This window comes from Bos indicus x Bos taurus, chromosome 7, assembly GCF_003369695.1.
Source record: "Bos indicus x Bos taurus breed Angus x Brahman F1 hybrid chromosome 7, Bos_hybrid_MaternalHap_v2.0, whole genome shotgun sequence".
Classification (NCBI taxonomy): Eukaryota; Metazoa; Chordata; class Mammalia; order Artiodactyla; family Bovidae; genus Bos; species Bos indicus x Bos taurus.
The window spans coordinates 90,790,399-90,817,054 of record NC_040082.1 but is presented as its reverse complement, the minus strand read 5'-3'; the positions used below and the strand labels follow the sequence as shown (position 1 = coordinate 90,817,054).

Genomic DNA, 26,656 nt, shown 5'->3' with positions numbered 1-26,656 from the left:
CTGAGGACATTCTCCGAGGACCTGGGATGCCCGGGGAGAGGCAAAATGACTGCTGGGTGCCGTGGAACCCCGGGGACAGGCTGGACACAGGGCCACCTCCCTGCTTGAGCTGGAAAGAGCCAAGAACCCCCAGGGGATTTCAGAAGGTTAGCCCAGGAGCAGGGAGGCGAGGGTGGGACCCTCTGGGGACCGTCCCACCAGGAACGGGTTTCATGTGAGAACAGTGAAGTAAGGTGTATGATCTGATTCTGTCTTCACTTAACACTTGGATATTTTGTTCACCATGAACTCTGGGGCACCCATTCTGACTTTTCAAAATACTGCAGTAACTAGGGGACTTCCCTGGTGGGCCAGTGTTTAGGGTTCTGAGCTTCCAATGCTGGCCACAACTGCAGCTACTTAGCACAGCACAGCACAGTGTCCATCTTGGGGACTGAGTCCTGCCTCACTCTCCTCACCCTAATCCCTAATCCCTGCTCTGGGCCACTCCCTCCCCTACTTGCAGTGGGGCCCAGCAATCAGGCCACATGACACTTTCATTCTCTGCTCTGCTCCATGAGCTTTTATTCCTGGTGTAGCGTTTGGGACCGGATGTCGGGGAGAGGACTCAAATTCCCCGGTCCCAGGAGGGGTTGTGGTCAAGGTGGGGGTCTAGACTGCCCAGTGCACGCAGGGACCAGTGGGGCTGGTGGAGGCAGTGAGGGAAGTGTGGAAGGGGCCCAGGCTGGTCTCCAAGTGCGGAAGGTCAACGCATGAGTCCCGAAGCCCCCGTGAGAGGCCTGGGGGGCAGAGGGCAGTACTCTGCTCTCAGCGGCCCTGGGCCTGGAGCCTTTGCATCTGCAGAATCTGACTCAGAATTCGCTGCACGTCTTCATCCATCTGACCCTGAGGAGTGGGGAGGGTGGAAGCGGAGGGAGCCTGGGCACTCTCTCCCACCCCCCCACCCAGTTTCTTCATCCTCCTCCCTCCCTGCCCCTTGCTCCTCTTCCCTCCACCAGCCTCCCCTTGTACAGATAGGGAAACTAAGGCCCAGAGGGCAGCAGTGGTGCCCCCAAAGCCAGGGAGACTCACCTGAATGGCGTAGAGGAGGTGGCTCCTGTACAAGGCCACCACTGCACTGTGCTCCCTGGCAGCCTCCTGTGAGTGTAGGGGAGGGGAGCTCAGAGAAGCAGGACCCCCTCCAGGCTATGCCAAAAAGCCCCCTTTGCACCCTGAGTCCCTGTTTTGATGGCACGCAACAGCATGGCAGTGCTGCTTGCTAAAATACTGAACTATTTTCCTCCATGTGCACTGCCTGCCTGCCCGTCACCCTCCAGGGACCTTGTGCCCAACGGGCAGGCGAGGCTCACCTCTAGCTGCTCCCGCAGAGCCTTCACCTGGCCACGGAGGGCTTCCACCTCCAAGGAGTCTGGGGCCCCCGGCTGGTCCTTCAGTGCCTCCTTAAGACTGAAGACCTCCTTGGAGAGCTCCGTGATCTGGAGTGAGGGCGGGAGAGTCAGCTGGCACCTGAGCCTGGGGTGGGGACTTGGGGACCTCTCCTGGGCAGCAGGAAGAGCCTTGGACTTCACAGAAGCCTCCCTGCAGGCTTAGTCCAGCCCATTAGCTAAGAATGGTTTCCACATGTTAAATCGTCAGAAGGTGGTCTGCTGCTGCTGCTAAGTCACTTCAGTCGTGTCCGACTCTGTGCGATCCCATAGACATCAGCCCACTAGACTCCCCCGCCCCTGAGATTCTCCAGGCAAGAACACTGGAGTGGGTTTCCATTTCCTTCTCCAATGCGTGAAAGTGAAAACTGAAAGTGAAGTCGCTCTCTTAGCGACCCCATGGACCACAGCCTACCAGGCTCCTCCATCCATGGGATTTTCCAGGCAAGAGTACTGGAGTGGGGTGCCATTGCCTTCTCTGAGAAGGTGGTCTAGAGGCTAAGAATCTGTGCTCCCAGTGCAGGGGGCCGGGGTTCCATCTCTGGTTGGGGAACTAGATCTGACATGCTGCGACATGCCACAACCGAAGCTGCACACTGCAAGATCAATGATCCCTGGTGACACACCTAAGACCAGGCACAGCCAAATAAATAAACGTGCTCAGTCGCTCAGTCATGTGACCCCATGGACTGTAGCCTAACAGGCTCTTCTGTCCATGGAATTCTCCAGGCAAGAAAACTGGAGTGGGTTGCCATTGCCTCCTCCAGATGATCTTCCTGACCCAGGGATCAAGCCCAGGTCTCCTACATTGTAGGCAGATTCTTTACTGTCTGAGCCACCAGGGAAGCCCAATAAATAAATATTTTAAAAAAATCATCAGGGCAGGGGGAGGAAATCAAAAGAAGAATGATATTTTCTGATACATGAAAATTATACCAAATTCACAACTCCATGGTCATATGTAAGTTTTTATTTATATGTGCCCACACCCATTCGCTGTCAAGTCTACGGCCCTTCTTCAGTGGCAGAGCTGAGTATTGTGGCAAGGCCGGGCCAAAATCAGTGACCATCTGGCCCTCTGCAGAAAAAGTGTACAGATCTTGGGAGTCTCCAGAAGGTGAAAGTGGAGACAGACAGAACAAGGGGGACAAAAGCAGCCCATCCTGGTGGGGCTGGGTTACTTGGGCCAGGGTTTGGGTCTTTCTCTCCCCTTGCCTAGTGGGAGATCTTGGGAATATGACCTAACCACTCGAAATCTCAGGTTCCTCATCTGTAAGGTAAGGAGAACCATCGTTCTCAACTTTGTAGGTTGCTGTGACTCTGAACAGAGAATAATTTTAAGCTGTGATGGCAAACAGCAGGCACTCAATGCATGCTGGGCTTTGTTGTTATTTCCGTGGATCAGAGGTTCTCAATCAGGGATGGTCCTATTTCCAGGGGATGCCAGGTGATATCTGGAGGCATCTGTTTGTCAGGACTGGGGGCTCTCCTTGTATCAGGTGGGCAGGGACCCGGGATGCTGCTCCATACCCTACAATACCCAGAATGGTCCCCCACGGAGAATGACCTAGCCCCTGGGACTTCCTTGGTGGTCCAGCAGGTAAGTCTCCGAGTTCCCAATGCTGGGGGCCTGGTTTCGATCCCAGGTCAGGGAATTAGAGCCCACATTCTGCAACCAAATCCCACATGCAGTAATGAAAATCGAAGATCTTGTGTGCAGCAACTAAGACCTGGTGCAGCCAAATAAATATTTTTCAAGAAGAATGGCCCATCCCTAAATGTCACTAGTGCTGAGAGGGAAGGACCCTGCTATAAATAAACCATAATCCTTATCACAACTTTATCTTCAGTTTACAAAGGTAGAAACTGGGGCTCAGAGAGGTCACGTGACTTGCCCAGGGACACACAGCAAGTTGTAGCTGGGTGACTCTGTGTGCAAAAGCACCTGGGGGTCTCGTCCACTGTCTCAGAACGTGCTGTGTGACTCTGAGCCACTCAGTTCACCTCTGGGAGCCTGTTTGCTCATCTGGAAAATTCCCAAGACCCATTCAGCTGGGACATTCTTAGATTCCTTCCAATGTCTGTTGAGTGGGGGACCTCCCGGTGGAGCACAAGGAAAGGGAACCCACCTTCTTGTCCTTCTCCTTGGCCTTCTCCAGGGCCTCCTGGGCACGGCTCTGGGCCTGGCGTGCCCGCTCAGCCTCAGTTCGCAGCCCCCGCAGCTGCTGCTCAGCCGTGGCCAACTGGGCTTCAGCTGCATGTCGCTCACTCTTCATGAACAGTGCCTCCCGCTGCACCTGCAGCCCAAGCCCCCGTGTGACTGTGAGGACATTTGGACCCCAAAGAAGCCTGGACCAAAATGATCCTACCCTTCCATTGCAATCTTGGGACATTCAAGGCCATTTGATGTCAAGGAATTTGGTTCAGGGGCCCTGGATTCCTGTAGGCACTAGAAACATTCTGACTCTGCCAAGCTGTGAGTCCTTAGACAAGTGACACGAGCTCTCTGTGCCTCAACCTGCTCATATATAAAAGGAGGATAATAAAAATCCCCATGTCACAGGGTGGTTGTGAGGATAAAACGAGCAAATACATAGAAGACACTTAGAACAGCGGGTGGTACAGAGTAAGTGTTGTGCTTGAGTTTGTGACGTTGTTGTCACTATTATTATTAAAATTATATAATGAATGTTATTGTTATTATTTTTATTACATCATAACTAACATTCTGTTCTCTGCCAGTGGGAAGGTGTGAAAGTGTGTAGATTTCTTACAAAAATGAAGGAAAAACAGAAGAATCTGGATGAAAAGTCAACAAATGTCCAAAAATTGTGACTGCATTTTTTACAAAAATATCAAGGTTGGAACAGTGTTAGATTTGCAAAAATTGAGCCTGGGTGGATCACTGGGCTTTATAGAAATAAAACTCCAGGAAAAATAGATAATAATTAGATGTTTCACTTAGTACAGACTGGCTACACATTAACAATTAAAAAACAAAACAGAAAAACTAAGTTCAAATCATTTTACCCCCAAAATAAGTAGTCAAGAGAGAAGGTAAAATCTGGAAAATAAGTATGAAGATGGGCATACTTAAAGTTGGATCATGAATTCTAAGAAATAGATCAAACTTTACTGGTTTAAAACAGCATGTTCTTGGAAATTCCCTGGCAGTCCAGTGGTTAGGACTCTGTGCTTCCAAAGCAGGGGGCCTGGGTTTGAGCCCTCATTGGGGAACTAAGATCCCGGCAAGTGGCACAGCCAAAAAAAAAAAAAAACCAAAAGAGTATATTATTGGAAAAAAATAATCCTGGCTGCAATTATTTATCATTTGTACCATCACTGTCCTAAGTATTTTACAGAAATTAAACCATTTAATTTTCATGTGAGGACTAAGAATTCTCAGCAGCTCCATTACACAGATTGGAGAAGGCAATGGCAACCCACTCCAGTACTCTTGCCTTGAAAATCCCATGGACAGAGGAGCTTGGTGCAGGCTACTGTCCATGGGGTCGCAAAGAGTCGGGCACGACTGAGCGACTTCACTTCACTTCACTTACACAGATGAGTAAGCAGACATATGGAGAGAAAAATGCCTTCCTGATGACAATAAGTATGGCTTTTTATTCCCACATTTGTTTAAAAAAAAATTGCTGTTTTCTTTAATTTGGTTTGGTTTGCGTCTGTGTATGTTTAAGGAAAGAGACGGAGTCAAAAGATACACCTTCAGGGCTTGGTTTGAAAGAAAATCAGCATAAAAATCTACTGGGTTCAAAATAATTGGATCAACACTCCTTATACAAAACATCCTCCTATTTGGGGGTTGAAGCATCAAAAATGATCTAAGATAAAATGACAATCTCAAAACAGCTGGCTAAACAAAACAAAACAGGGTCAGTTTGACCAACAGAGAAAATGAATACAGGAAAAAATATCAGAGTAAAAAGCCCAGTTCACTGCTTACCAAAAGATGGGTGAATATTAATTCCTACCTCACACCACACCCACAGTTAGAAACACAGTATAAATGCGGTTGGGAAATTAAAATAAAGAGATGCTGAAGAAGGCACATAAAAACATTTTCACTGGGACTTCCCTGGCAGTCTAGTGGTTTAAGAGTCCAAGCTTCCACACAGGGGGACCTGGGTTCAATCCCTGGCCAGAGAACCAAGATCCCACATGCCCCAGGGTGCAGAAAAACAAACAAATAAAACCCAAAACAAACAAAATGAAACTTCACCATAAACAACAAGGTCCTATCCTATAGCACAGGGAACTATATTCAATAGCCTGTGAGAAACCATAATGGAAAAGAATACGAAAAAGAATACACATACGCACGACTGAGCCACTTGGCTGCGCAGCGGAAACCAACACAGCATTGTAAATCAAGGATACTTCAAAAGATGAATGTTTAAAAATATCTTCCCGATCTTGGGATATGCAGAGGTTTAACAAACAGATCTCAAAACCTGCTAACCATTGGAAAACAAATGGGGGGTCAAATAGACAAAATGTTTTAAAAACAGAAAACACCTGTTCAAACACCGGGGAGGTCAGAATGGCTGCAGGGTTAAAGGCCTACCAGCACGGTCAAGTTTCTGCTAGACTGAAACCAGTGGGGTCGAAACCTCGCCTGGCTGTGGGATCAAAACAGACCACCAAGCAGCTGCCCAGTGTGCCCAGTGGGGATTCCCCCACACTCACCTGGAAGACCTCGGCGCTGGTCTTCTCGTGGCGTCGCCCCAGCTCCTCCAGCTGCCCTTGCAACCGGGCCACGTCGGCCTGCAGGGCGCCCACGATGCGCTCATGCTCCAGGCGGGCCATGCTGCCCACCCGCTCGCGCTCCAGCTCTGCGCGCAGCCGGGCGGCCTCCTTGCCCGTGGCCACCACCTCCTGCTCCAGGCAGGCCGCCCGGCCCCGCAGCTCCAGGGCCTCTTCCTGCAGCCGGTGGTGCTCGGAGGCCGGCACGGCCGACTGACGGAGCGCCTCGGAGGCCTCCCGCAGCTCTGCCAGGCCCTGCCGGGCCTCCTCGCAGGCCGCGGACAGCTCCGCGGCCCGGGCCTCGGCCGCGTCCCTCGCCTGGCCCAGCTCAGCGGCCGCGGCCCGCTGCTGCTCCCCTGTGGCTGTGGCCGCGACCAGCTGCTCCCGCAGCGCCTCCAGCTCCCGGCTCAGCTCTAGCCGCGCCTCCTCCCGCCGGGCCAGCTCTGCTCGCAGGCCCCGGGCTTCCTCCTCGGCCAGCAGCCGGCCGGCCCGGGCCTCATCCAGCCGGGCCGAGGCCGCCTCCAGCTCCCGGAGACGGCAGTCCCGGTCCCGGAGGTCCTCGCGGGCTTGTTCCAGGGCGGCCCGCAGCTGGCCTGTGTCCCCATCTCTGACCCCGCTAGCCCGGCCGCCCTCAGCCTCCCGCACCCGCTCCCGCAGGCGGCCAGCCTCGGCCTCCGCGGCCTCGCACTTGCCATGGGCCGCCTCCAGCTCAGCCGCCGCCTCCCGCTCCCGCTGCCTGAGCGCCTCCTCCAAGCTGCGGATCCTGGTCTCTAGCTCTGTCTGCAGCTTTTCTGAGGCCTCCGCAGCACCCGGGTGCAAGATGGGGCCTGTGAGGGCCCTCGGAATCATGAGCTCCACTCCCATGGCTTCTGTGCCTGTGAGCTCTTCTTCCACTGCACTTACGCCATTGGGCTTCATTTCTGGCTCTTCTGTTTTCATACTGGTGGTCTCTGCTCTTGTGGCCTTTGGTTCTGGGTTTCCTCCTCTTTCTAGAGTTTTCATTTCTGTAACCTCAGCTCCCGTGGCCTTTGTTTCCAAGGGCTGGGCTCCCACGCCCTCTGTTTCTGAGGCCTCCGTGTCTGTGGGCTTTGTTACTGTGGCCTCGGCCATCGTGGACACCACTTCCAAGCTCTGTGACAAGGCTTCCGTGGTTTCTACTCCTGCAGCCTCCTCGTCTGTGGTCTTGACTCCATTCACTCTGGTTTCCGGAGCTGCAGTGCCGTTAAGCTCTATTTCCACTGGCCCATTTCTGGAGGTCTTGGTTCCCAGACCTTTGCCCTCCCTAGAGGCTGCCTCCTCTTCTGCGAGGGCCTCCCGGGCTTCCTGCTGCTCCAGCGCCTGCAGGGCTTTGGCGTGCTGCCTGCGGAGCTGGTCAAACTCAGCCTGGAGAGCGTCATAGAGCTCCAGAGGAATGACCTCGGCCGGACCATCTGCCTCCATCTCATCCTTCTCGAAGTGCTCCAGGATCTGGTGGGGACAGGGGAACCGAGCAAGAGTGGAAGTGGCCGTGGTGGGCGTGGGGGGGCACAGGGCAGCCACACCACTTTCCCTGTCCACAGACCTAGCCACGTGCCCACCCAAACCCCTGGGAAATAGCCCCTTGGCTCCTCAGACTTGCCCCCACCCCTCCCCCCCGGAAACCTCCATCAGCTCCTGGTTTCCCCACCTGGACTTTCTCCATCAGCTCCTGGTTCTGTCTGGTAAGCATGGCCACCTGCACCCCTCCCCCCCGGAAACCTCCATCAGCTCCTGGTTTCCCCACCTGGACTTTCTCCATCAGCTCCTGGTTCTGTCTGGTAAGCATGGCCACCTGCACCCCTACCCCCCGGAAACCTCCATCAGCTCCTGGTTTCCCCACCTGGACTTTCTCCATCAGCTCCTGGTTCTGTCTGGTAAGCATGGCCACCTGCTCCTGCAGCGAAGCCAAGAGCTCCTGGGCCGACGGGCTTAGCTGCTTGGAGAGCAGCACCTCAGCCCCTGGCAGGGGACACAGATTCAGGCCCCAGAGTTCCAGCCACGAGGAATGGGAGTTGGGGGTCTGGAGCTGTGGGTCAGGGCCCCCAGGGCAGGCATGCTTCTAGGAATGGCATAAACTGTGAGTGTCGGCTAGGCTCCCTCCCAACTTCAACCTCTCTCCATGCCTGTGGGTTACAGCTGTGACTCCTGGGGCCCCAGACATGGTGGGGGGTGGGGGTGGGCAGGGGGAAGGCAGGTGGGGTCTCACCTGGGAATTCAGGTAGCTCACCCTCCTCATCCTGCAGGGTGGCCACATCATAGCTGGTGTTCTCCCGCTCGTTCTGGGGGGCGCAGGATTCAGCTTGAGGTCCTGCCCTCCCTCCAGCCCCCATGTCTCCCCCGTGAGTGTGTGATCATAACCCAATAGCGAGGGTTGTATATGCTGCCTGGTATGTGGGGCCAAGGGAGGGATGGCAGTGCATCCTTGAAAGGGTGTGTCTGGGATTCTGTGTGGGGCCACATGTGTCTGCCTGGGTGCAAGTCCCTGCAACAGTGGCTCAGGGTTTGTAGGTCTGCAGTGAGCATGCATGTGCACACGTGTGTGCCCCTGTGGGGCGTGCACAGCGGCCCCAGCCTCTTCTGTGTGAGTTCCTGTGAGTGTGTGTGATTTTGCACTTGTAGTCTGTGGTGTGTGACTGTTTTGTATTTGTGTATATGTGTGTATGACTGTGTACCTGTATCTGTTTGCTTTATTTTGAGAAATACTTGTGTGAATACATGAATTTGTGAATGTGTTGCCTAGGTATGTGATTGAATGCGAAGTATCTGTTGTGTGTGCCCAAGTATTTGTTGTGTGGGTGAGATGACATACCCACAGATGTGTTTGTTGTGTGTTTGCCTGTTGCATGTGTAAGACCACATATACATAAATGTTGTTGTCCGTCTCTGCACGTACATGAGTATGGGTGATTGCAGGTTTCCGAAAGTGTTCATTATGTGTACGTGTGTTTGTTATCTATACGTGATTATGTTTGTACATTTGTCTGTTCTGTGTTTGCACGTGTGTGAGACTATCTGTATTAGTGTGGTTATCGTGCAGCTGCAGCAGAAGAAATACCCCACCTCCTGGTGGCCCCACCCCTGCCTTCCTCCCCATTGGGCCCACCTCCAGAAGGGACAGCCTGCTCTGCAAACTCTCCACCTCCCGGCCCAAGCTCTCCTTCTCCTCCTGCTTCTCGGCCAGCAGCTGCTGTAGCTCTTGGACCTGCAGGGAGGGAGTGGTGGTCTCAGTGGCCCTCCAGGAGAAAACACCAGGCAGCTGGGGGTCCACTTCCTCCCACCTTCCACCCTACCTGTCTCTCCAGGCTGTGGAGGGAGCTGGCCTCTGCCTCTGGCAGCTGACAGAAGAAGTGGGGACTGGGCTTAGATCCGGGCTGGGGGGCCTCCCCAGCCCAACTCCTGCTCAGTGACCGTCCATCCCCACCACAGATGTCCTCTGGCCTATTTTGTGCCAGAACCCCTTTGGAGCCACTAACTCATTCATTCATGCATGCATTCATTTATTATCATTATTTTTGGTTGTGTAGTGTGGCATTTGGGATCTTAGTTCCCCAACCAGGGATCAAATCCATGCTCCCTGCAGTGGCACAGAGCCTTAACCACTGGACCACCAGGGAACTCCTGTCTCATTTATTTATTCATTCACTCACTCACTCAAATATTCATTCATCCAATAAATACTTATTAGGCAGTTATGGTGAGTGAGGCACCATCAACCAAGCCTGCCCTTGTGGGTTCACAGGCAAATGAGTGAATATGAATGAAATATATAGTATATCTAATAGCAGTGCTTTGAATAAAAACAAAGGGGACTGAAAAGTGAATGGGGATGTTACAATTTTAAATAAGTTGGGTAGGGGAGGTGCATTTGAGCAAAGACCTATAGGAGGGGCGAGAAGGAGTCATACGGACAGCTGGCAGAAGGTGTTCCCGGCAGAGGGCACAGTTTGTACAAAGGCCCTGGGGCAGGACCAGGCCTGGTGTGTTGGAGGAAGAGCCAGGAGGCCTGTGTGGCTGGAGCAGAGTGAGTGGGTGGGGAGAGAGGGAGGAGGGGGAAGGCAGGGAGGGGAGTATCCCCATAGAATGGCACCCACCCCAGGCTCAGCCCCAGCCCATGTCTCTGCTACCCCCCACCTCCTGCTTTCTTCGTTCCTGGTGCTGCTCTAGGCCCCGGATCTTCTGTAGCAGACGGCCCCTCTCCTGTCGCAGCCGCACGATCTCCTCGTAGGCATCTTGGTCATCCTGTGCCCCCCACCCCACCACCTTTACAGGAGGCCCAAGGACTGCGTCCTCCCATACCTGAGCCAGAACTTTCTCCCCGTGCTACCTAGAGGCAAGCCTCCCAACTCTTCCCCACGGCCAGGGCATCTCTCACCGGCATTGGGATATTGATGGGGGGTTGAGGTGCCTTCCGCTTCTTGGGGGCCCCTTGCTTGTCATGGCTGGACACAGAATTCTGGGGGTAGGGGTAGATGGGGGATATGGGCGACATGCCAGCCTCCCACCCAAATAAACCAACACAGCCCACTGTCTGTCACCAGCCCCAACTCTGCCCTCACTTCCTGGGTGATCTTGAGTGAATCCCTGCCTCTCTCTGGCCCTCACTTATCCCAGTATAAAAAGGGATAAGACTACGTCCCCTGAGAGTTCCAGATCTTATGCTTTACCCTCTGTCCCTTTTTGTGCCCTGGTACTTTCCCCAGTGAGACCCTACTGTTTACAATCCTTTCCCTGTGGAGCTGAAAACCTGTAGGATTGAGAAAGAGGCCAGACTTGCCTCCTTCCCTGACCACACCAGCCCTTATCAATCTCGTTCCCTCTACCATCCCACCCCAGCCCTATGATTTGGCCCCATGCCCCCAGTATTCTCAGAGTCCTGGTGCTTATGTTATGGATGTTGCTGCCACTTGGTGGCAGCGCACCCTAAAGGTGTGTTCTAAGTCACTTCAGTCGTGTCCGATTCTTTGCAACCCTATGGACTGCAGCCTGCCAGGCTCCTCTGTCCATGGGATTTCTCCAGGCAAGAATACTGGAGTGGGTTGCCAAGCCGTCCTCCAGGGGAATCTTCCCAACCCAGGGATTGAACCCACTCCTCTTACATCTCCTGCATTAGCAGACAGGTTCTTTACCACTAGCGCCACCTGGAAAGTCCACCCTAAAGGTAGCACTCTTCCAAAGAGGTCCTTCGAAGTATTAACCCCAAGTCAAGGGTCCATCTCTTCCTTCTCTTCTCAGGGAGCTTGAGTCAAGGGGAAAGGCAGTGTGTGCACGGGGGTGTGGGGGTGGGGGGTGGGACTCACTCACTGCTTAGAGATCCGTACCTGAGATGATGCCTCGCCCGAATCATCCTCTGCGAGAGCAGGGGAGAGAGGGAAGCAGGGTCAGGCACTGCGTTAGGGGCTCCCTTCCTAGCCCTAGGAAGGGTATTTGTTAGCCCAGGGAACTTGAGGGATCTCCCAGTCCCCCCCAGAATCAGGACTTTTAAGGTAGGAACTAACCATTTTGACAGAATGCTCATAGGAGGGGCCTTGCAACTCTCAAAAAGAGAGAACAGTAGCATCTCCAGAATAGGGCGACTGGGAGGGCCAATTCTTAGGGAAAGCAAAGCTCCAAGATGCCCCAGGAACACAGAGTTGACCCCTAGACTACTCTAAAAGCTCTGGGGCGCCTTGAAACTACCCCGAGCAGTGTGAGGGGCGCAACGAAACCTCCTATAATATGAACAGGGATACCTTGAAACTATCCACAGGAGGAAGGGAGAGAAAGGGGTGGCGACAGACTACCTAGTGGAGGGAAGGGGGTGTTTGAAACTGTTACGAGGTGGGGTTTGCATACCGCTGGGTGGTGAGGGGCGCTGGGCTGCCTCCTGTAGGAGGTGCAAGATGAGCTTGTCCCCTGCCAGGGTGCCGTAGTGAGCAGCATCCTGGCCCAGCGCATCTGTGATGCCCGGCTGGGCCCCGCCCTGCAGCAGCACCTCCACTGTTTCGGGGCTGGCTCCCTCACAGGCCAGCATCAGGGCCGTCCTACCAGAAGAGGAGGCTGCTGAGGGGGCGAGGATACATTCAAACCTCCACACCCTCCTCAACGCCCAGGCTGGGTTGAGAGAGGAAGACACACTAGATCTCACACCCAGAGAGGTTAAGAGATTTGCCCAAAGTCACACAGCACACAGTGAACTGGCTGGGAGGGGAGAAGCTCACCTGCCTTGAAGGTCCTGGTCATTTGCAGCAGCCCCTTGCTGCAGGAGGAGGCGGCACAGATCCGTGTGACACATCTGAGCTGCGATGATGAGGGGTGTTGTACCCAGCTGAGGGAGGGCGTGGGGAGAGGATGAGACAAGGACAAGACATGAGAGACTGACTCTGGGAGGTTGGGAAGCCTGTGATGGGCCCCCTAAGTTCACTCCAAATCTTCACACTTTTCAAAGGGTGCCTGGGATGCCTCAAATGCACTTTCCCCAAAGATTCCAGTACTTTGGCCACCTGATGCGAAGAGCCGATTCATTGGAAAACACCCTGATGCTGGGAAAGATTGAGGGCGGGAGGAATAGGGGGTGGCAGAGGATGAGATGGTTGGATGGCATCACCCACTTAATGAACATGAGTTTGAGCAAGTTCCGGGAGATAGTGAAGGACAGGGAACCCTGGTGGGCTGCAGTCCACGGGGTTGCAAAGAGTCAGACACGACTGAGCAACTGAAGAAAAACAACAAAAGAATCCATGGACTCACCCGATCTCGGGGATTCAGATGGGCCTTGAAGGAGCAGAGCATTTCTGAGCAGGAGATGCAGCCGCCAGCGGCTGGAAAAAGAGAGAAGGGTGGGTAGGTAGGGCGAGGCTTTGATATTTTCTGGGGGCCTTCTGCTTGAGGGTGATTTTTTTTTTTGGCTGTGCTGGGTCTTCATGGCTGAGCACAGGCAGCAGCTATGGTGCATGGACTTAGCTGCCACTCGGCATGTGGAATCTTTCTGGACCAGGGATTTAACCTGTGTCCCCTGCATTGGGAGGCAGATTCTTAACCACTGGACCACCAGGTATGTCCCTGGGTGTCATTCTTACCCTTTATTTCATAAGAAACTCTCACCTCCCCCAGAAGATCAGTAACAAAGATAAGACTTAAATTTAACAGATGAGGAAACTGAGCCCCAACCAGCTCCAGGGTCACTCAGGGGGTTAGAGACAGCCAGAATGACCTGGGTCTTCTAACTCCCAATCCAAAGCTCTTTCCTCATCTTTCCACTGTGGGTCTCTCTTGCATGCGTGCGTGCTCAGTTGCTTTAGTCGTATCCGACTCTTTGCAACCCTATGGACTGTACCCCACCAGGCTCCTCTGTCCATAAGGTTCTCCAGGCAAGAATACTGGAGTGGGTTGCCATGCCCTCCTCCAGGGGATCTTCCTGACCCAGGGACTGAACCTGTGCCTTTTCGGTCTCCTGCAGTGCAAGTGGATTCTTTACCGCTGAGCCACCAGGGAAGCCTGTGGCTTCCTCTTAGGGTGGAATTTTTCACTGATTTTCAAGTATTTATCCCTTTTTTGTCCAAGCAGCATTAACTGTATACTGACTATATACCAAACCATCATACAAAGAGTGTTAATTTTTTTTTTTTTTTGGCCACTCCACGTGGCATGTGGGACCTTAATTCCCTGACCAGGGATCAAACTCACAACCCCTGTAGTGGAAGCTTGGAACCCTAACTACTGGACTGCCAGGGAATTCCCCAAAGAGTGTTACTGTTTACTAGAGAGATCAGACCTCTGCTGAGGTTTAGCAGGCTTATTGGGGTTTGATCTGAGTTCTGATGGTGAAAGGGGAAGGGCAGAGGTCACTGCATGGATGCGGACCCTGAGGCAGGGAGGAGCTTGGGAGGACTTGGTCGTCAAAGAAGTAGGACAGGCTGTGTATGTCCAGAGCCCCAGAGAGGGAAGGGAAGGCTTTGTGCAAGGAAGTGCTGCTGGAAATCATCAAACTTTAGGACTTCTCTGGTGGTTCAGTGGTGAAAACCCCATGTTTGCACTGCAGGGTGCCCAAGTTCAATCCCTGGTCAGGGAACTAAGCTCCCACATGCCTCACCATGGCCATAAAGATAAAATAAGAAAAAAAAAAGCTACAAAAAAATATATAAACTTTAAACTAAGCCATGCCCGTGGGGCAACCCAAGATGGGCAGGTCATGGTGGAGACAGCTGACAGAATGTGGTCCACTGGAGAAGGGAATGGCAAACCACTTCAGTATTCTTGCCTTGAGAACCCCATGAACAGTATGAAAAGGCAAAATGATAGGATACTGAAAGAGGAACTCCCCAGGTCAGTAGGTGCCCAATATGCTACTGGAGATCAGTGGAGAAATAACTCCAGAAAGAATGAAGGGATGGAGCCAACGCAAAAAGAATACCCAGCTGTGGATGTGACTGGAGATAGAAGCAAGGTCCAATGCTGTAAAGAGCAATATTGCATAGGAACATGGAATGTCAGGTCCATGAATCAAGGCAAATTGGAAGTGGTCAAACAAGAGATGGCAAGAGTGAATGTCGACATTCTAGGAATCAGCGAACTAAAATGGACTGGAATGGGTGAATTTAACTCAGATGACCATTATATCTACTACTGCGGGCAGGAATCCCTCAGAAGAAATGGAGTAGCCATCATGGTCAACAAAAGAGTCCGAAATGCAGTACTTGGATGCAATCTCAAAAACAACAGAATGATCTCTGTTCATTTCTGTTAGGTAGGTAGAATAGGGAAAAGGAGTCCAAAATGACGGTGGCTAAAAGACAAGGAAGGTCCGAGGACCAGAGTGAAGACTTAAGGCAGAACAAACAGAACAAACAGCACTCCTGGCTAAGCCCAATTTGTATAGGGCAGGCCCAGGTGGAGGAAAAAACATATAAAAGGAGGAGCCAAAGCGCTTTCTCTTGGACTCTCTCTCCCACGTGCGTGCTCTCTCTCTCTCTCTCTCTTTCTCTCTCTCTCTTTCTCCCTCCCCACGCACTCCTCCACTCTCTTCTCTTCGAGTCTTGGATTCTCCTGCTATCTTATAAATAAAATGGAGCTGTAACACTGATTTGCCTAAGAGCTGTAACACGGTTTGTCCAAGACCTGAGAGCTGTGATGCACCGAGGGCTTTAATGTCTGTTGCTCCAAATCTTTGTTGTGACGAGACAAAGAACCGAGGAACATACACTCGCGTGACAGTTTCCGAGGCAAAACATTCAATATCACAGTAATCCAAGTCTATGCCCCAACCAGTAACGCTGAAGAACCTGAATTTGAACAGTTCTATGAAGACCTACAAGACCTTTTAGAACTAACACCCAAAAAAGATGTCCTTTTCATTATAGGGGACTGGAATGCAAAAGTAGGAAGTCAAGAAACGCCTGGAGTTAACAGGCAAATTTGGCCTCGGAATACGGAATGAAGCAGGGCAAAGACTAATAGAGTTTTGCCAAGAAAATGCACTGGTCATAACAAACACCCTCTTCCAACAACACAAGAGAAGACTCTACACATGGACATGACCAGATGGTCAACATCGAAATCAGATTGATTATATTCTTTGCAGCCAAAGATGGAGAAGCTCTATACAGTCAGCAAAAACAAGACCAGGAGCTGACTGTGGCCCAGATCATGAACTCCTTATTGCCAAATTCAGACTTAAATTGAAGAAAGTAGGGAAAACCACTAGACCATTCAGGTATGACCTAAATCAAATCCCTTATGATTATATAGTGGAAGTGAGAAATAGATTTAAGGGACTAGATTTGATAGATAGAGTGCCTGATAAACTATGGAATGAGGTTCGTGACACTGTACAGGAGACTGGGATCAAGACCATCCCCACGGAAAAGAAATGCAAAAAAGCAAAATGGCTGCCTGGGGAGGCCTTACAAATAGCTGTGAAAAGAAGAGAAGCGAAAAGCAAAGGAGAAAAGGAAAGATATAAGCATCTGAATGCAGAGTTCCAAAGAATAGCAAGAAGAGATAAGAAAGCCTTCAGCGATCAATGCAAAGAAGTAAGGAAAACAACAGAATGGGAAAGACTAGAGATCTCTTCAAGAAAATTAGAGATACCAAAGGAACATTTCATGCAAAGATGGGCTCGATAAAGGACAGAAATGGTATGGACCTAACAGAAGCAGAAGATATTAAGAAGAGATGGCAAGAATACACAGAAGAACTGTACAAAAAAGATCTTCACGACCCAGATAATCACGATGGTGTGATCACTGACCTAGAGCCAGACATCCTGGAATGTGAAGTCAAGTGGGCCTTAGAAAGCATCACTACGAACAAAGCTAGTGGAGGTGATGGAATTCCAGTTGAGCTCTTTCAAATCCTGAAAGATGATGCTGTGAAAGTGCTGCACTCAATATGCCAGCAAATTTGGAAAACTCAGCAGTGGCCACAGGACTGGAAAAGGTCAGTTTTCATTCCAATCCCAAAGAAAGGCAATGCCAAAGAATGCTCAAACTACAATTGCACTCATCTCACACGCTGGTAAAGTAATGCTCAAAATTCTCCAAGCCAGGCTTCAGCAATATGTGAACCGTGAACTTCCTGATGTTCAAGCTGGTTTTAGAAAAGGCAGAGGAACCAGAGATCAAATTGAGAACATCCGCTGGATCATGGAAAAAGCAAAAGAGTTCCAGAAAAACATCTATTTCTGCTTTATTGACTATGCCAAAGCCTTTGACTGTGTGGATCACAATAAACTGTGGAAAATTCTGAAAGAGATGGGAATACCAGAACACCTGATCTGCCTCTTGAGAAATCTGTATGCAGGTCAGGAAGCAACAGTTAGAACTGGACATGGAACAACAGACTGGTTCCAAATAGAAAAGCAGTGTGTCAAGGCTGTATATTGTCACCCTGCTTATTTAACTTATATGCAGAGTACATCATGAGAAACGCTGGACTGGAAGAAACACAAGCTGGAATCAAGATTGCCAGGAGAAATAACAATAACCTCAGATATGCAGATGACACCACCCTTATGGCCGAAAGTGAAGAGGAACTAAAAAGCCTCTTGATGAAAGTGAAAGTGGAGAGTGAAAAAGTTGACTTAAAGCTCAACATTCAGAAAACGAAGATCATGGCATCCGGTCCCATCACTTCATGGGAAATAGATGGAGAAACAGTGGAAACAGTGTAAGACTTTATTTTTTGGGGCTCCAAAATCACTGCGGATAGTGACTGCAGCCATGAGATTAAAAGATGCTTACTCCTCGGAAGGAAAGTTATGACCAACCTAGATAGCATATTCAAAAGCAGAGACATTACTTTGCCAACAAAGGTCCGTCTAGTCAAGGCTATGGTTTTTCCAGTGGTCATGTATGGATGTGAGAGTTGGACTGTGAAGAAGGCTGAGCGCTGAAGAATTGATGCTTTTGAACTGTGGTGTTGGAGAAGACTCTTGAGAGTCCCTTGGACTGCAAGGAGATCCAACCAGTCCATTCTGAAGGAGATCAGCCCTGGGATTTCTTTGGAAGGACTGATGCTAAAGCTGAAACTCCAGTACTTTGGCCACCTCATGCGAAGAGTTGACTCATTGGAAAAGACTCTGATGCTGGGAAGGATTGGGGGCAGGAAGAGAAGGGGACGACAGAGGATGAGATGGCTGGATGGCATCATCGACTCGATGGACATGGGTCTGGGTGAACTCCGGGAGTTGGTGATGGACAGGGAGGCCTGGCATGCTGCGATTCATGGGGTCACAAAGAGTCGGACACGACTGAGCGACTGAACTGAACTGACGTTATTATCTGCTGTGTGCCCAAGGGCTTATGGGATTTTGTTTTGCTGCCGTAATCTCATTGTTTAGAACAGAACCTGGCACACAGCAGACACTTGACAAATATTTATTGAATGAAAAAAACCAAGAAGCTTCCATAAAGTAAGCAAAGGCTTTGCTACCACTAGGTGGCAGCGTACTTTAACTGCAGGGAATGTTTCAACTAAATAAAACTCCAAAGCAAATGTATATCATGTTTTCACTTGAGAGTCATCAAGTGAAAGACATTCCCAAATGCCATGGGCCTGGTGTTTAGACACTGGGCTGGGCTCTGGCTCAAGGGGTTTGGGTCTCTTCCCCTCCCTTGGAAAACTTTGGAGTTGATGATTATGAAGACCTTCAGCCTTCCTGAGGTTCCCTAGGAGTTCCTTGAAGCAATAACCCTCCAATCGTCCTCACCCAGGCTGGGCATACAGTAGGCTGTGCTTTGGGGTCAGGCGGCCTGGATCCTCCCCACTTCCTTGTTTACAGGACTCAATTCCTTTGTCCGTCCAATGGTGCTCCAGTGGCTAAGAATTTGCCTTCCAATGCAAGCGGCTTGTGTTCGATCCCTGGTAGGGGAACTAAGACCCTACATGCTGTGGAGCAACGAAGCCTGAGCACTGCAACTACTGAGCCTGTGAACCACAACTAGAGAAGCCTGTGCGCCACAATGAAGAATGATGCAATGAAGATACAGTACAGCCAAAAAAAAAAAGAAATGATAATGCAGAGCAAGGGGCTCTGTGAGGAAGAAGGTGGAATATGTCCCAGGCACATCCCCAGAACCCCAGGTAGAATAATCCCCAAGCTCAGCCTCTGGGGGCCGTGGTGGCCAGGGTGAGGCTGGGCTGTACCCACCTGCATGATGCAGGGCGGTCCACCCGCTGCTGTCCACTGTATCCACCGCGCAGGATGCCTGGGGGGAGGGATGGGTCATTGGAGTTGGAGCCATCCTTGTTTGTTGTCTAATTTCTCTAGGAACTGCTCTTCCTTGGGCTTTGCTGTATTTCAGGCTCCTTGGCCCTTCCCCCCTCCCATCCACCCCCGTGCTCTGTGGAACCCACTCCTCATGGGCCCCCATCTTGACTCTTATGAAAATTGGTGAGAAAGAGGGATTAGCTGGGAGCCCAAGGGCGGCTGGGGTTTTGGGGAGTAGGTGGGAGCCCTGAAAGTGGCTATGGCTAAGAGAGTATCCAGAGTTTAGGGAGAAGGTGGGGCTCGGGAGTCATCTGATATTCAGAGTATTTCTTGGATGTGGGACATAGCTGGACACTTGGAGAGTCTCATTGTCCAGGGAGTAGCTAGGACTCAGGAATAAAAGGGGCCAAGGAATACCTAGGATTCGGGGTGTATCTGGGGCTTCTGTGAATTGCTGGAACTCATCAGGAATAGTCAGGGCAGGGGAATATCAGGGGGTTGGGAAGTGTTGGAGACAGGAAAGGAAATGACCTGCAGTAGTTGTTTCAAGCACTGTGGGTGCCCGTACTTAGCGGCCAGGTGGAGGGCGTTGTAACCTAAAAGGGAAAATGAATATTCTAGAATGTACTAGAGCTTCAGATACTCAGGGAGCTTCTGCTGCCCCCCCAAACCTGTGTCAATAATTGTGATGACTCTGTCTAGCTAGTCTCCAAACCCAGGTATTCTCAAAACCCTGCTACTCCCGGGGGCAGAGACTCTCCAAGCCCCAGCTGGTCTGAGTCTCAGACAATCTCATCCTAGCTACACTTCACATCTTTCCATTCCTCAAGCACTACGGTCCTCAGCTACTCTCCATGTCCTCAGCTGCTCCCTCTGTTCCCAGCTACTCCTCAGGTCCCTAGCTACTCCCCAATGTCTCCATCTACTCCTCGGGTCTCCAGCTGCTCCCCAGGTCCCCAGCTACTTTACGTGCTGTGCTTAGTTGCTCAGTCGGGCCCAACTCTTTTTGACCCCAGGGACTGTAGCCCGCCAGGCTCCTCTGTCCATGGGGATTCTCCAGGCAAGAATACTGGAATGGGTTGCCATGCCCTCCTCCAGGAGATCTTCCCAACCCAGGGATCAAACCTGGGTCTCCCACATTGCAGGCAGATTATTCACCGTCTGAGCCACCAGGGAAACCCAAGAATACTGGAGTGGGTAGCCTATCCCTTCTCCAGGGGATCTTCCTGACCCAGGAATTGACCTGGGTCTTTTGCATTGCAGGTGGATTCATTACCAGCTGAGCCACCAGGGAAGCCCTAACTATTCTATAAGCTCAACTATATCAAAGTGCCAGCTATGCCCCTATGTTTGATACTCTGTAAATCCCCAGTACTCCATACATTCTGGCTCCTGCACCTGGCTATGCCCCATGCCTCATTACTCCCCGAGCTCCTGCTACCTCTAAACCCCAGCTACTCCATGAACCTCAGATACTCCCCCCAAAAAACTATACTAGTTATTCTCATGCCCTCAGACGCTCCTCAAGCTCAGACACTCCTCTGTTTCTGCTGCTTCCTCTGACTCAGCCACTACCTGAGTCCCAGCTCCCCCAATCCACAAGTTGCCTCAGTCGGTCTATTGCCAACCAGTCTCCATCCTTGGGTACTGCAGCCTAACATGCTCCTGTCCCCAGGGGCACTGAAGGGAACCTCTCTTTTCTACAGGACACTGAGGCCATGAAGCAGGGTGTGACTGGACCCTCAAGCTGGGCACCTGGTCAGAGTTCCTCCTCCCTCCCCCAGGGCCGGCGGGTAGTACCTGCCCCATCCGTGCTCATGGCGTTGGCGCCGTGTGCCAGCATCACCTCAAGACAGCTGGCTGCACCCCTCATGGCTGCCAGGTGGAATCTGGAGGCCAGAGGTCAGGGGTCAACTGCAGGGTGGCCACCCCTCAGCCCTCACACCCCCAGGACATGGAGACTCACGCGGACTTGCCCTCGGGGTCCAGCTTGGTGGGCACCAGCCCCTTGCGGGCGATGAGGGAGGCCACCCGCGTGGGATCGTTGTTCTCCACCGCCTGCAGCAGCCGCTCATCACTTTTGCCCCAGTCCTGGCTCTGTGGGGCACACCCAGAGGAACGTGGGACTGGTGGCCACTGTCCCTCCCCGCTCCCCTGGCAGGGGCTCTGGGCTCTCCCTGCTGGTCCTGGGCACTTGCCTGGCGCCTGCCTCTGGCTGCCGCCGGCTTCGGGATGGGGCAGGGGCCGCAGGGCGGGCAGGAGCCGAGGTCAGTGGGGCTGAGCCGCAGCTGCCGGGGGAAGTGGTCCTGGGTGGGGGCCTGAGACAGCATACCTCCAGCCTGGGTCCTCAGCACCTGCCCCCCCAGCTGTCCTCCACCACTGCCAGCAACCGTACCATAAACCACCCCCAGCTCAGCTCCCAGCATCTTTCCAAGAAGCTGTCCCCCAAACCTAGGTCCCTAGCCATCTCTTAGTGAAACCCGCCTTTCTAATATTACCTCACCACGTCTTCCTGAACTGCCCTCCAAAGTATTCCCAAAGGAACCACTAAAGGTCCCTTAAATGTCCCTCACACTGTCCTCTGCCAGCTACCCTTCTTCTGCCCCTGAGATGCTAAGATTGTCCCGCAAATGTCCTAAATGCATCTATAAATCTCTTCCCCAAATTCATCCCTCCAATGACCCCGTCAAATGTCCCCAAAATGTCCTCCCCGCAAAATCTTTCAGACGTCCTCCAAAATTGTTCTCCAAATGTCAGTATCTTTTCCCCAAAAAAAGGTCAAAGTATCACCCAAATTGTCCCCCTGGATGATCCCATCCAAAACTGTCCACCTAGATCAGATCAGATCAGATCAGTCGCTCAGTCGTGTTCGACTCTTTGCGACCCCATGAATCGCAGCACGCCAGGCCTCCCTGTCCATCACCAACTCCCGGAGTTCACTCTGACTCACGTCCATCGAGTCAGTGATGCCATCCAGCCATCTCATCCTCTGTCGTCCCCTTCTTCTTTTGCCCCCAATCCCCCCCAGCATCAGAGTCTTTTCCAATGAGTCAGTGCCCTCTAAATTCCTCTAAGTGTCCCCATCTGTCCTCAAAATTGTCTCCCCATATGTGCCATCCATCCTCCCATCTCTGTTTCCCCCCCTCCCGCTGCCCTCCCTGCTTCGCTCTCTCGGGTCTGCGGGTGGAGGGTCTAGGCTCTGCGCGGTCAGGGGCCGGGGCGGGGCGGGGCGGGGAGGGGAGGAAGGGCCCGCGCCAGCCCCCTCCCGCGCCCCCTCCCCCGGCCCTACCGCGAAGGAGGCGGCGGCGCACAGACACAGCTGCTTCATGGCGTCCAGGGCGCCGGGCGGCCGGGCGGCCGGGCTCCGGGAGGTGACCCGGTCGGAGGGGCCAGAAGGGCCGGAGATAAGGGCCCGCGAAGCCGGAGCTCGGCCGCCCGGCCCGCGCGGTCCAGCCAAACCAGACACCGCCCCTCCCCCGCGCCCCGCCTGCCGCCCCCCTCCCGGCCCCTCCCCTACGGGTGGGGGGGAGCGCCAGGGAGCGGGGATGGGCTCTGGGGGAGGGGGACCGCCGAGGCCAGACCTGACCTTCTCGCCACCGGGAGGCTGAGGCAAAGGGGGCCAGTGTCCCAGCATCTCCAGGGACCCGACTGCATCCGTCTCCGCCTCCTTTGAGCTGGCCGGGGAATGGGGGATGCGGGGGTCTCAGGTGACTCTCGGCCTGGTCTCACTGCTGCTGGGCCATCCGGGCTGTCACTCATTCACTCACTCATTCATTCATTCATCCGCCAGTGGGGCTGTTCTGCAGTCTTGACAAACCTGAATTTGAATCCAGGACACCATCCCCCCACACCCCAGCGCCACCCTCCACACACTCGCATTTACCATCTACAAGATGGGCCAAGATACTTACCTGCTTTGGACTTCATTTTCCTCATCCAGGAAATGGGTTTCCTATTAAACAGTACCTACTGCCGAGGGTTACTGGGAGGACTAAATGAGATGCTATATAGCAGGGGTCCCCAGCCCCCCAGCCATGGACCAGTATCCGTTGGTGGCCTGTTAGGAACTAGGCCGCATAACAGGAGGTGCGCAGTGGCCAAACAAGAGACGCTTCACTGATGTTTACTGCCTGAACCCCGCCTCTTGTCAGATCTGCAAGGGCATCAGATTCTGAGGAACTTGAACCCTAACCCTAAAAGTTAAGGTGGAATATCCTGAGATTGCCACAAAATAGAAATAAACCGCAAAATAAATGTAATGCACTTAAATCATCCTGAGACTATCCCCACCCCCATACCCTGGGCTCATGGAAATATTGTCTTCCCCAGAACTGGCTCCTGGTGCCAAAAAGGTTGGGGACCTCTGCAACACATAATGCCTGGCACAAAGCAAGTGTGCTACAAACACAGATTCATTCATCGCAGAGAGATGTGGTTGGACTGTCTGCATATCTAACCCTGCATCCTGGGACTCAGGACATAGTAGGTGCTCAGTTAAACCACTGAAAGACAGCGAGGACACCTGCTTTAGCTCTAACTCCAAGGAGATGGGAAGGTCTGTGTTCCCCTCATTCTGTTCTCATATTGGGAGCCCGTTGAAAGCAGAGTCCCACTGAGGCCTCCCTGGCAAAGGGCCTCACTCCCAGGGTGGAGTGAGGCAGTTGGTGAATGTTCGCTCAGTGAGGGCATGACTCATAGGCCGATTGCATTCATTCAGTCCGGGCGTCCTAGAGGGTGCCTGGCACAACCCTGCACGTTGGGACTCGGTGGCAAAGACAGTTGTCCTTGCTGTCACTGAGGTCCCTGGGGAGACAGACACACCCACGGATTTATGAACCAAAGTGATCAGGGCTGTTAAAGGGGAAGCTCAGATGAGCTGGAAGCTCAGAGAGGACTCTTGAAACTATCTGGGAAGTCAGGGAAATCCTGCAAGAGAGGACATCTGAGTTGAAACTTGAAGAATGGACAGCATTGGAGAACAGCAGGAACAAGATCATGTTAGGGAGAAATCATGAAATAAATTGCACTCCTGGACCAGTGTGGTAACTCTGCCCTGGTCCAGGACCTGGAGCGTTGGTGAGGGGCATACTGAAGGGTGGGGCAGAGGGGGAGAGATGTTGTATAGGAGCTGGGCTTAGGGGGAAACAAGGCGTGTGGGATGTAAGGAGAGCCACAGACAGTTCCAAAAGGTAGGACGGTCCACTGTGTTGTGAATGAAAATTTGAGAAATGGCCAGGAGAAGGTGGGAGGTTGGGATTACAGGGGAGAGAAAGGGATGTGTGGAGAGACAGGCTTTCAGGAGCCTGAATTTTTAACCTTAATTTTCATTTTTGACTGCACCACGAGGCATATGGGGTCTTAATTCCTCCACCAAGGATTGAACCTATGCCCTCTGCCTTGGGAGTGCAGAGTCTTAACCTCTGGACCATCAGGGAAGTCCCAGGAACCTGAATTTAAGAGCAATGGCTGCTGACAGGCACTGGGGCTTTGAAGACAGCTTGGCCATTGTATACCTGCTGTGTGACCTGAGACTAGCCACTCTCCCTCTCTGGGCCTCAATTCTTCCACTGTTAAATGGAATAGATAACGGAATGGATAGCATAAAGCCGGGTTCCTCCACCTGGAGGCACTGCTGACATTTGGGGTCTGGTCATTCCCTGGGGTGGGGCCATCCTGGACTCTGTGAGGGTGTTGAACAGCATCCTTGGTCCAGGAGCAGCCCCCCTCCCCACCGCCCACTGTGTGACAACCATGTCAGAGGCATCACCCGTGTCCCTGGGGGCAGGATCACTGCCGTTGTCCGTGATTATTCTCAGACACCTTTGGGCAGGTGGAGGGAGAGGTGGGGACAGGTAAATGGAGAGTTTGCTGATAAGCAGTTGAGGAGTTGGAGGGAGGGTGTTGAGGCCTCCTCTCTCCTCTTACACTTGGGTAGGGGGGTGACTCTTAGGCTTGTCCAGAGAGGAGACTGAAATGGATCTCCCAGCTCAGGCCTCGGATTTCCAACTGCCCTTGGTCTGTCCTTCTGGATGCCAGACACAATCAGAAGCCCCTCCCCTCACAGTGTGCCAAGGGTACCACCATCCCACCTGACTCCTCTCTCTCTCCCCACACCCAACCCAGCAGCCAAACTGCATCCAAGGACCCCTTCTCACTCACGGTCAGTCCCATCACAGCTCCACCGTGGGGTCACCTCCACCCGGGCCTGCTTGCTTCTATTCCCCTCCCTGGCCTACCGGCTGCCTAAACCTGCAACAGAGCATCTCTCTCTCCTGCACATAAGCCTCCAGCGACCTCACTTGTCATCAGATGCTAACTGCTCACAGAGCCCAGGAGGATCCATGGCAAGGGGTCCACCAACTAAGGTCTCCCACCCTACCCCACTCCCATCTGGTTTTGTCCAGGCCAAGAGCTGAGAACGGTTTTTACACTTATAAGTGGTTAGGGGGGAAATAAATCAAAAGAAGAGTTATATTTTGTAACACATGAAAATTATATGAGGGGACTTCCTGGCAGTCCAGTGGTTAAGACTCTGTTCTCCCAATGCAGGACGTGGTTTGATCCCTGGTCGGGAAACTAAGATCCCACACGCCTCAAGGTATGGCCGCCACCCCGCCCCCCCCCCCCCCCCAGATTATATGAAAATCACATTTCAGAGTCCATAGAACAAGTTTGGATGGCAAGGAGAACAAACAAGTCAATCCTAAAGGAAAGGAACCCTGAATATTCACTGGAAGGAGTGATGCTGAAGCTGGAGCTCCAATATTTTGGCCACCTGAGGCAAAGAGCTGGCTCATTGGAAAAGCCCCTGATGCTGGGAAATATTGAAGGCAGAAGAAGGGGATGGCAGAGGATGAGATGGTTGGGTGGCATCACTGACTCAATGGACATAAGTTTAAGAAACTCTGGGAGATAGTGAAGGACAGGGAAGCCTGGCATACTGCAGTCCAAAGAGTCGGACACCACTGAGCAACTGAACAACAACACTGGGATGAAGCTATGCTCGTTAATTTTCAAACAGCCTCTGGGAATTCCCTGATGGCCCAATGGTTAGGACTCCCAAGTTATCCCATGGACAGAGGAGTCTAGTAGGCTACAGTTCATGGACCTGCAAAGCATCAGACACGACTGAAGTGACTTAGCATGCACACACTGGGAACGAAGATCCCACAAGCTGCAAGATGTGGCCGAAAAAGAGATTTACCATCGGGCCTTTTACGTGAAAAATGTGCCCACTTTGGCTCTAATCACTCCTCCTCATCAACTCTCTGAGCTCTTCCGCCGGCCTGCCCTCTGGTCCATGGATTCCTGCTGCAGTGGCCTCCTTTCCGGTCCTCTGACAGCTCTGCCCACCTCCGCGCTTTTGCCCTTCCTGTGCCCTCCACCCGGGATGTCCTCTCTCCTCCACCGCCTACAAGGCTGATCCCTACACTGTCTTTTGCACTGGAAGACACCTCTTCAGACAGCCCTTCTCCGGTCACCCCCTTGTCACTCTGATTCCCTCAGTGGGGGCCAATTTTCCTTTATGGTTTTTATTATCACCTGACGTCATCCCATGTACCTTTCTGAAAATATCACTTCCTCTTGATGTCTCCACAGAATGTCATCTCTGCACAGGCAGGAATTTTTGTGTCCCTTAGTCATTGCCGCATCTCCCCAGCAGGTCCCAGGTACAGATTTAGGAGTGCCCGATCCAAAGTGAAATCACAGGGCCCCTAGCTGAAAAGTGACTACGAATGTCAAGACAGGCAGAAACGAAACCAAA

The 26,656-nt window shown here is 52.4% G+C and overlaps 1 protein-coding gene across 7 annotated transcripts; it reads right to left on the bottom strand.

Moving 5' to 3' along the window:
- Positions 1 to 534: 534 nt before the first annotated feature.
- ANKRD24 (ankyrin repeat domain 24) lies at positions 535 to 23,325 on the bottom strand. Of its 7 annotated transcripts, none has more exons than XM_027547268.1 (20): positions 22,478 to 23,325; positions 20,858 to 20,988; positions 20,692 to 20,780; positions 19,423 to 19,487; positions 18,832 to 18,889; positions 12,933 to 13,003; positions 12,404 to 12,510; positions 12,039 to 12,226; positions 11,525 to 11,553; positions 10,579 to 10,659; positions 10,338 to 10,445; positions 9,497 to 9,541; positions 9,310 to 9,408; positions 8,413 to 8,485; positions 8,047 to 8,165; positions 6,132 to 7,655; positions 3,554 to 3,721; positions 1,350 to 1,475; positions 1,072 to 1,137; positions 535 to 885 (listed from the first exon to the last, which is right to left on the bottom strand). In XM_027547268.1, the coding sequence occupies exons 1-20, from the start codon at positions 22,523 to 22,525 to the stop codon at positions 808 to 810; spliced, it is 3,273 nt and encodes a 1,090-aa protein (XP_027403069.1). In that variant the 5' UTR covers positions 22,526 to 23,325; the 3' UTR covers positions 535 to 807. The 7 variants fall into 7 exon arrangements, with proteins under 7 accessions (XP_027403069.1, XP_027403073.1, XP_027403067.1 ...); XM_027547272.1 differs by lacking the exon at positions 22,478 to 23,325 and adding an exon at positions 22,181 to 22,352 and having other exon boundaries at positions 20,868 to 20,988; XM_027547266.1 differs by lacking the exon at positions 22,478 to 23,325 and adding an exon at positions 21,090 to 21,797.
- Between the last annotated feature and the right edge of the window lie 3,331 nt (positions 23,326 to 26,656).

What these genes read in the sequence shown, in the direction of transcription:
- ANKRD24 (XM_027547266.1), bottom strand. Translation starts at nt 21,317, where the DNA reads ATGCTGGGAGCTGAGCTGGGGGTGGTTTATGGTACGGTTGCTGGCAGT. An exon ending in GACCCCGAGGGCAAGTCCGC is followed by an intron (nt 20,781 to 20,857) that starts GTGAGTCTCCAT and finishes TCTGGCCTCCAG; the next exon opens with ATTCCACCTGGCAGCCATGA. An exon ending in CCATCAATATCCCAATGCCG is followed by an intron (nt 10,446 to 10,578) that starts GTGAGAGATGCC and finishes TGGGGGGCACAG; the next exon opens with GATGACCAAGATGCCTACGA.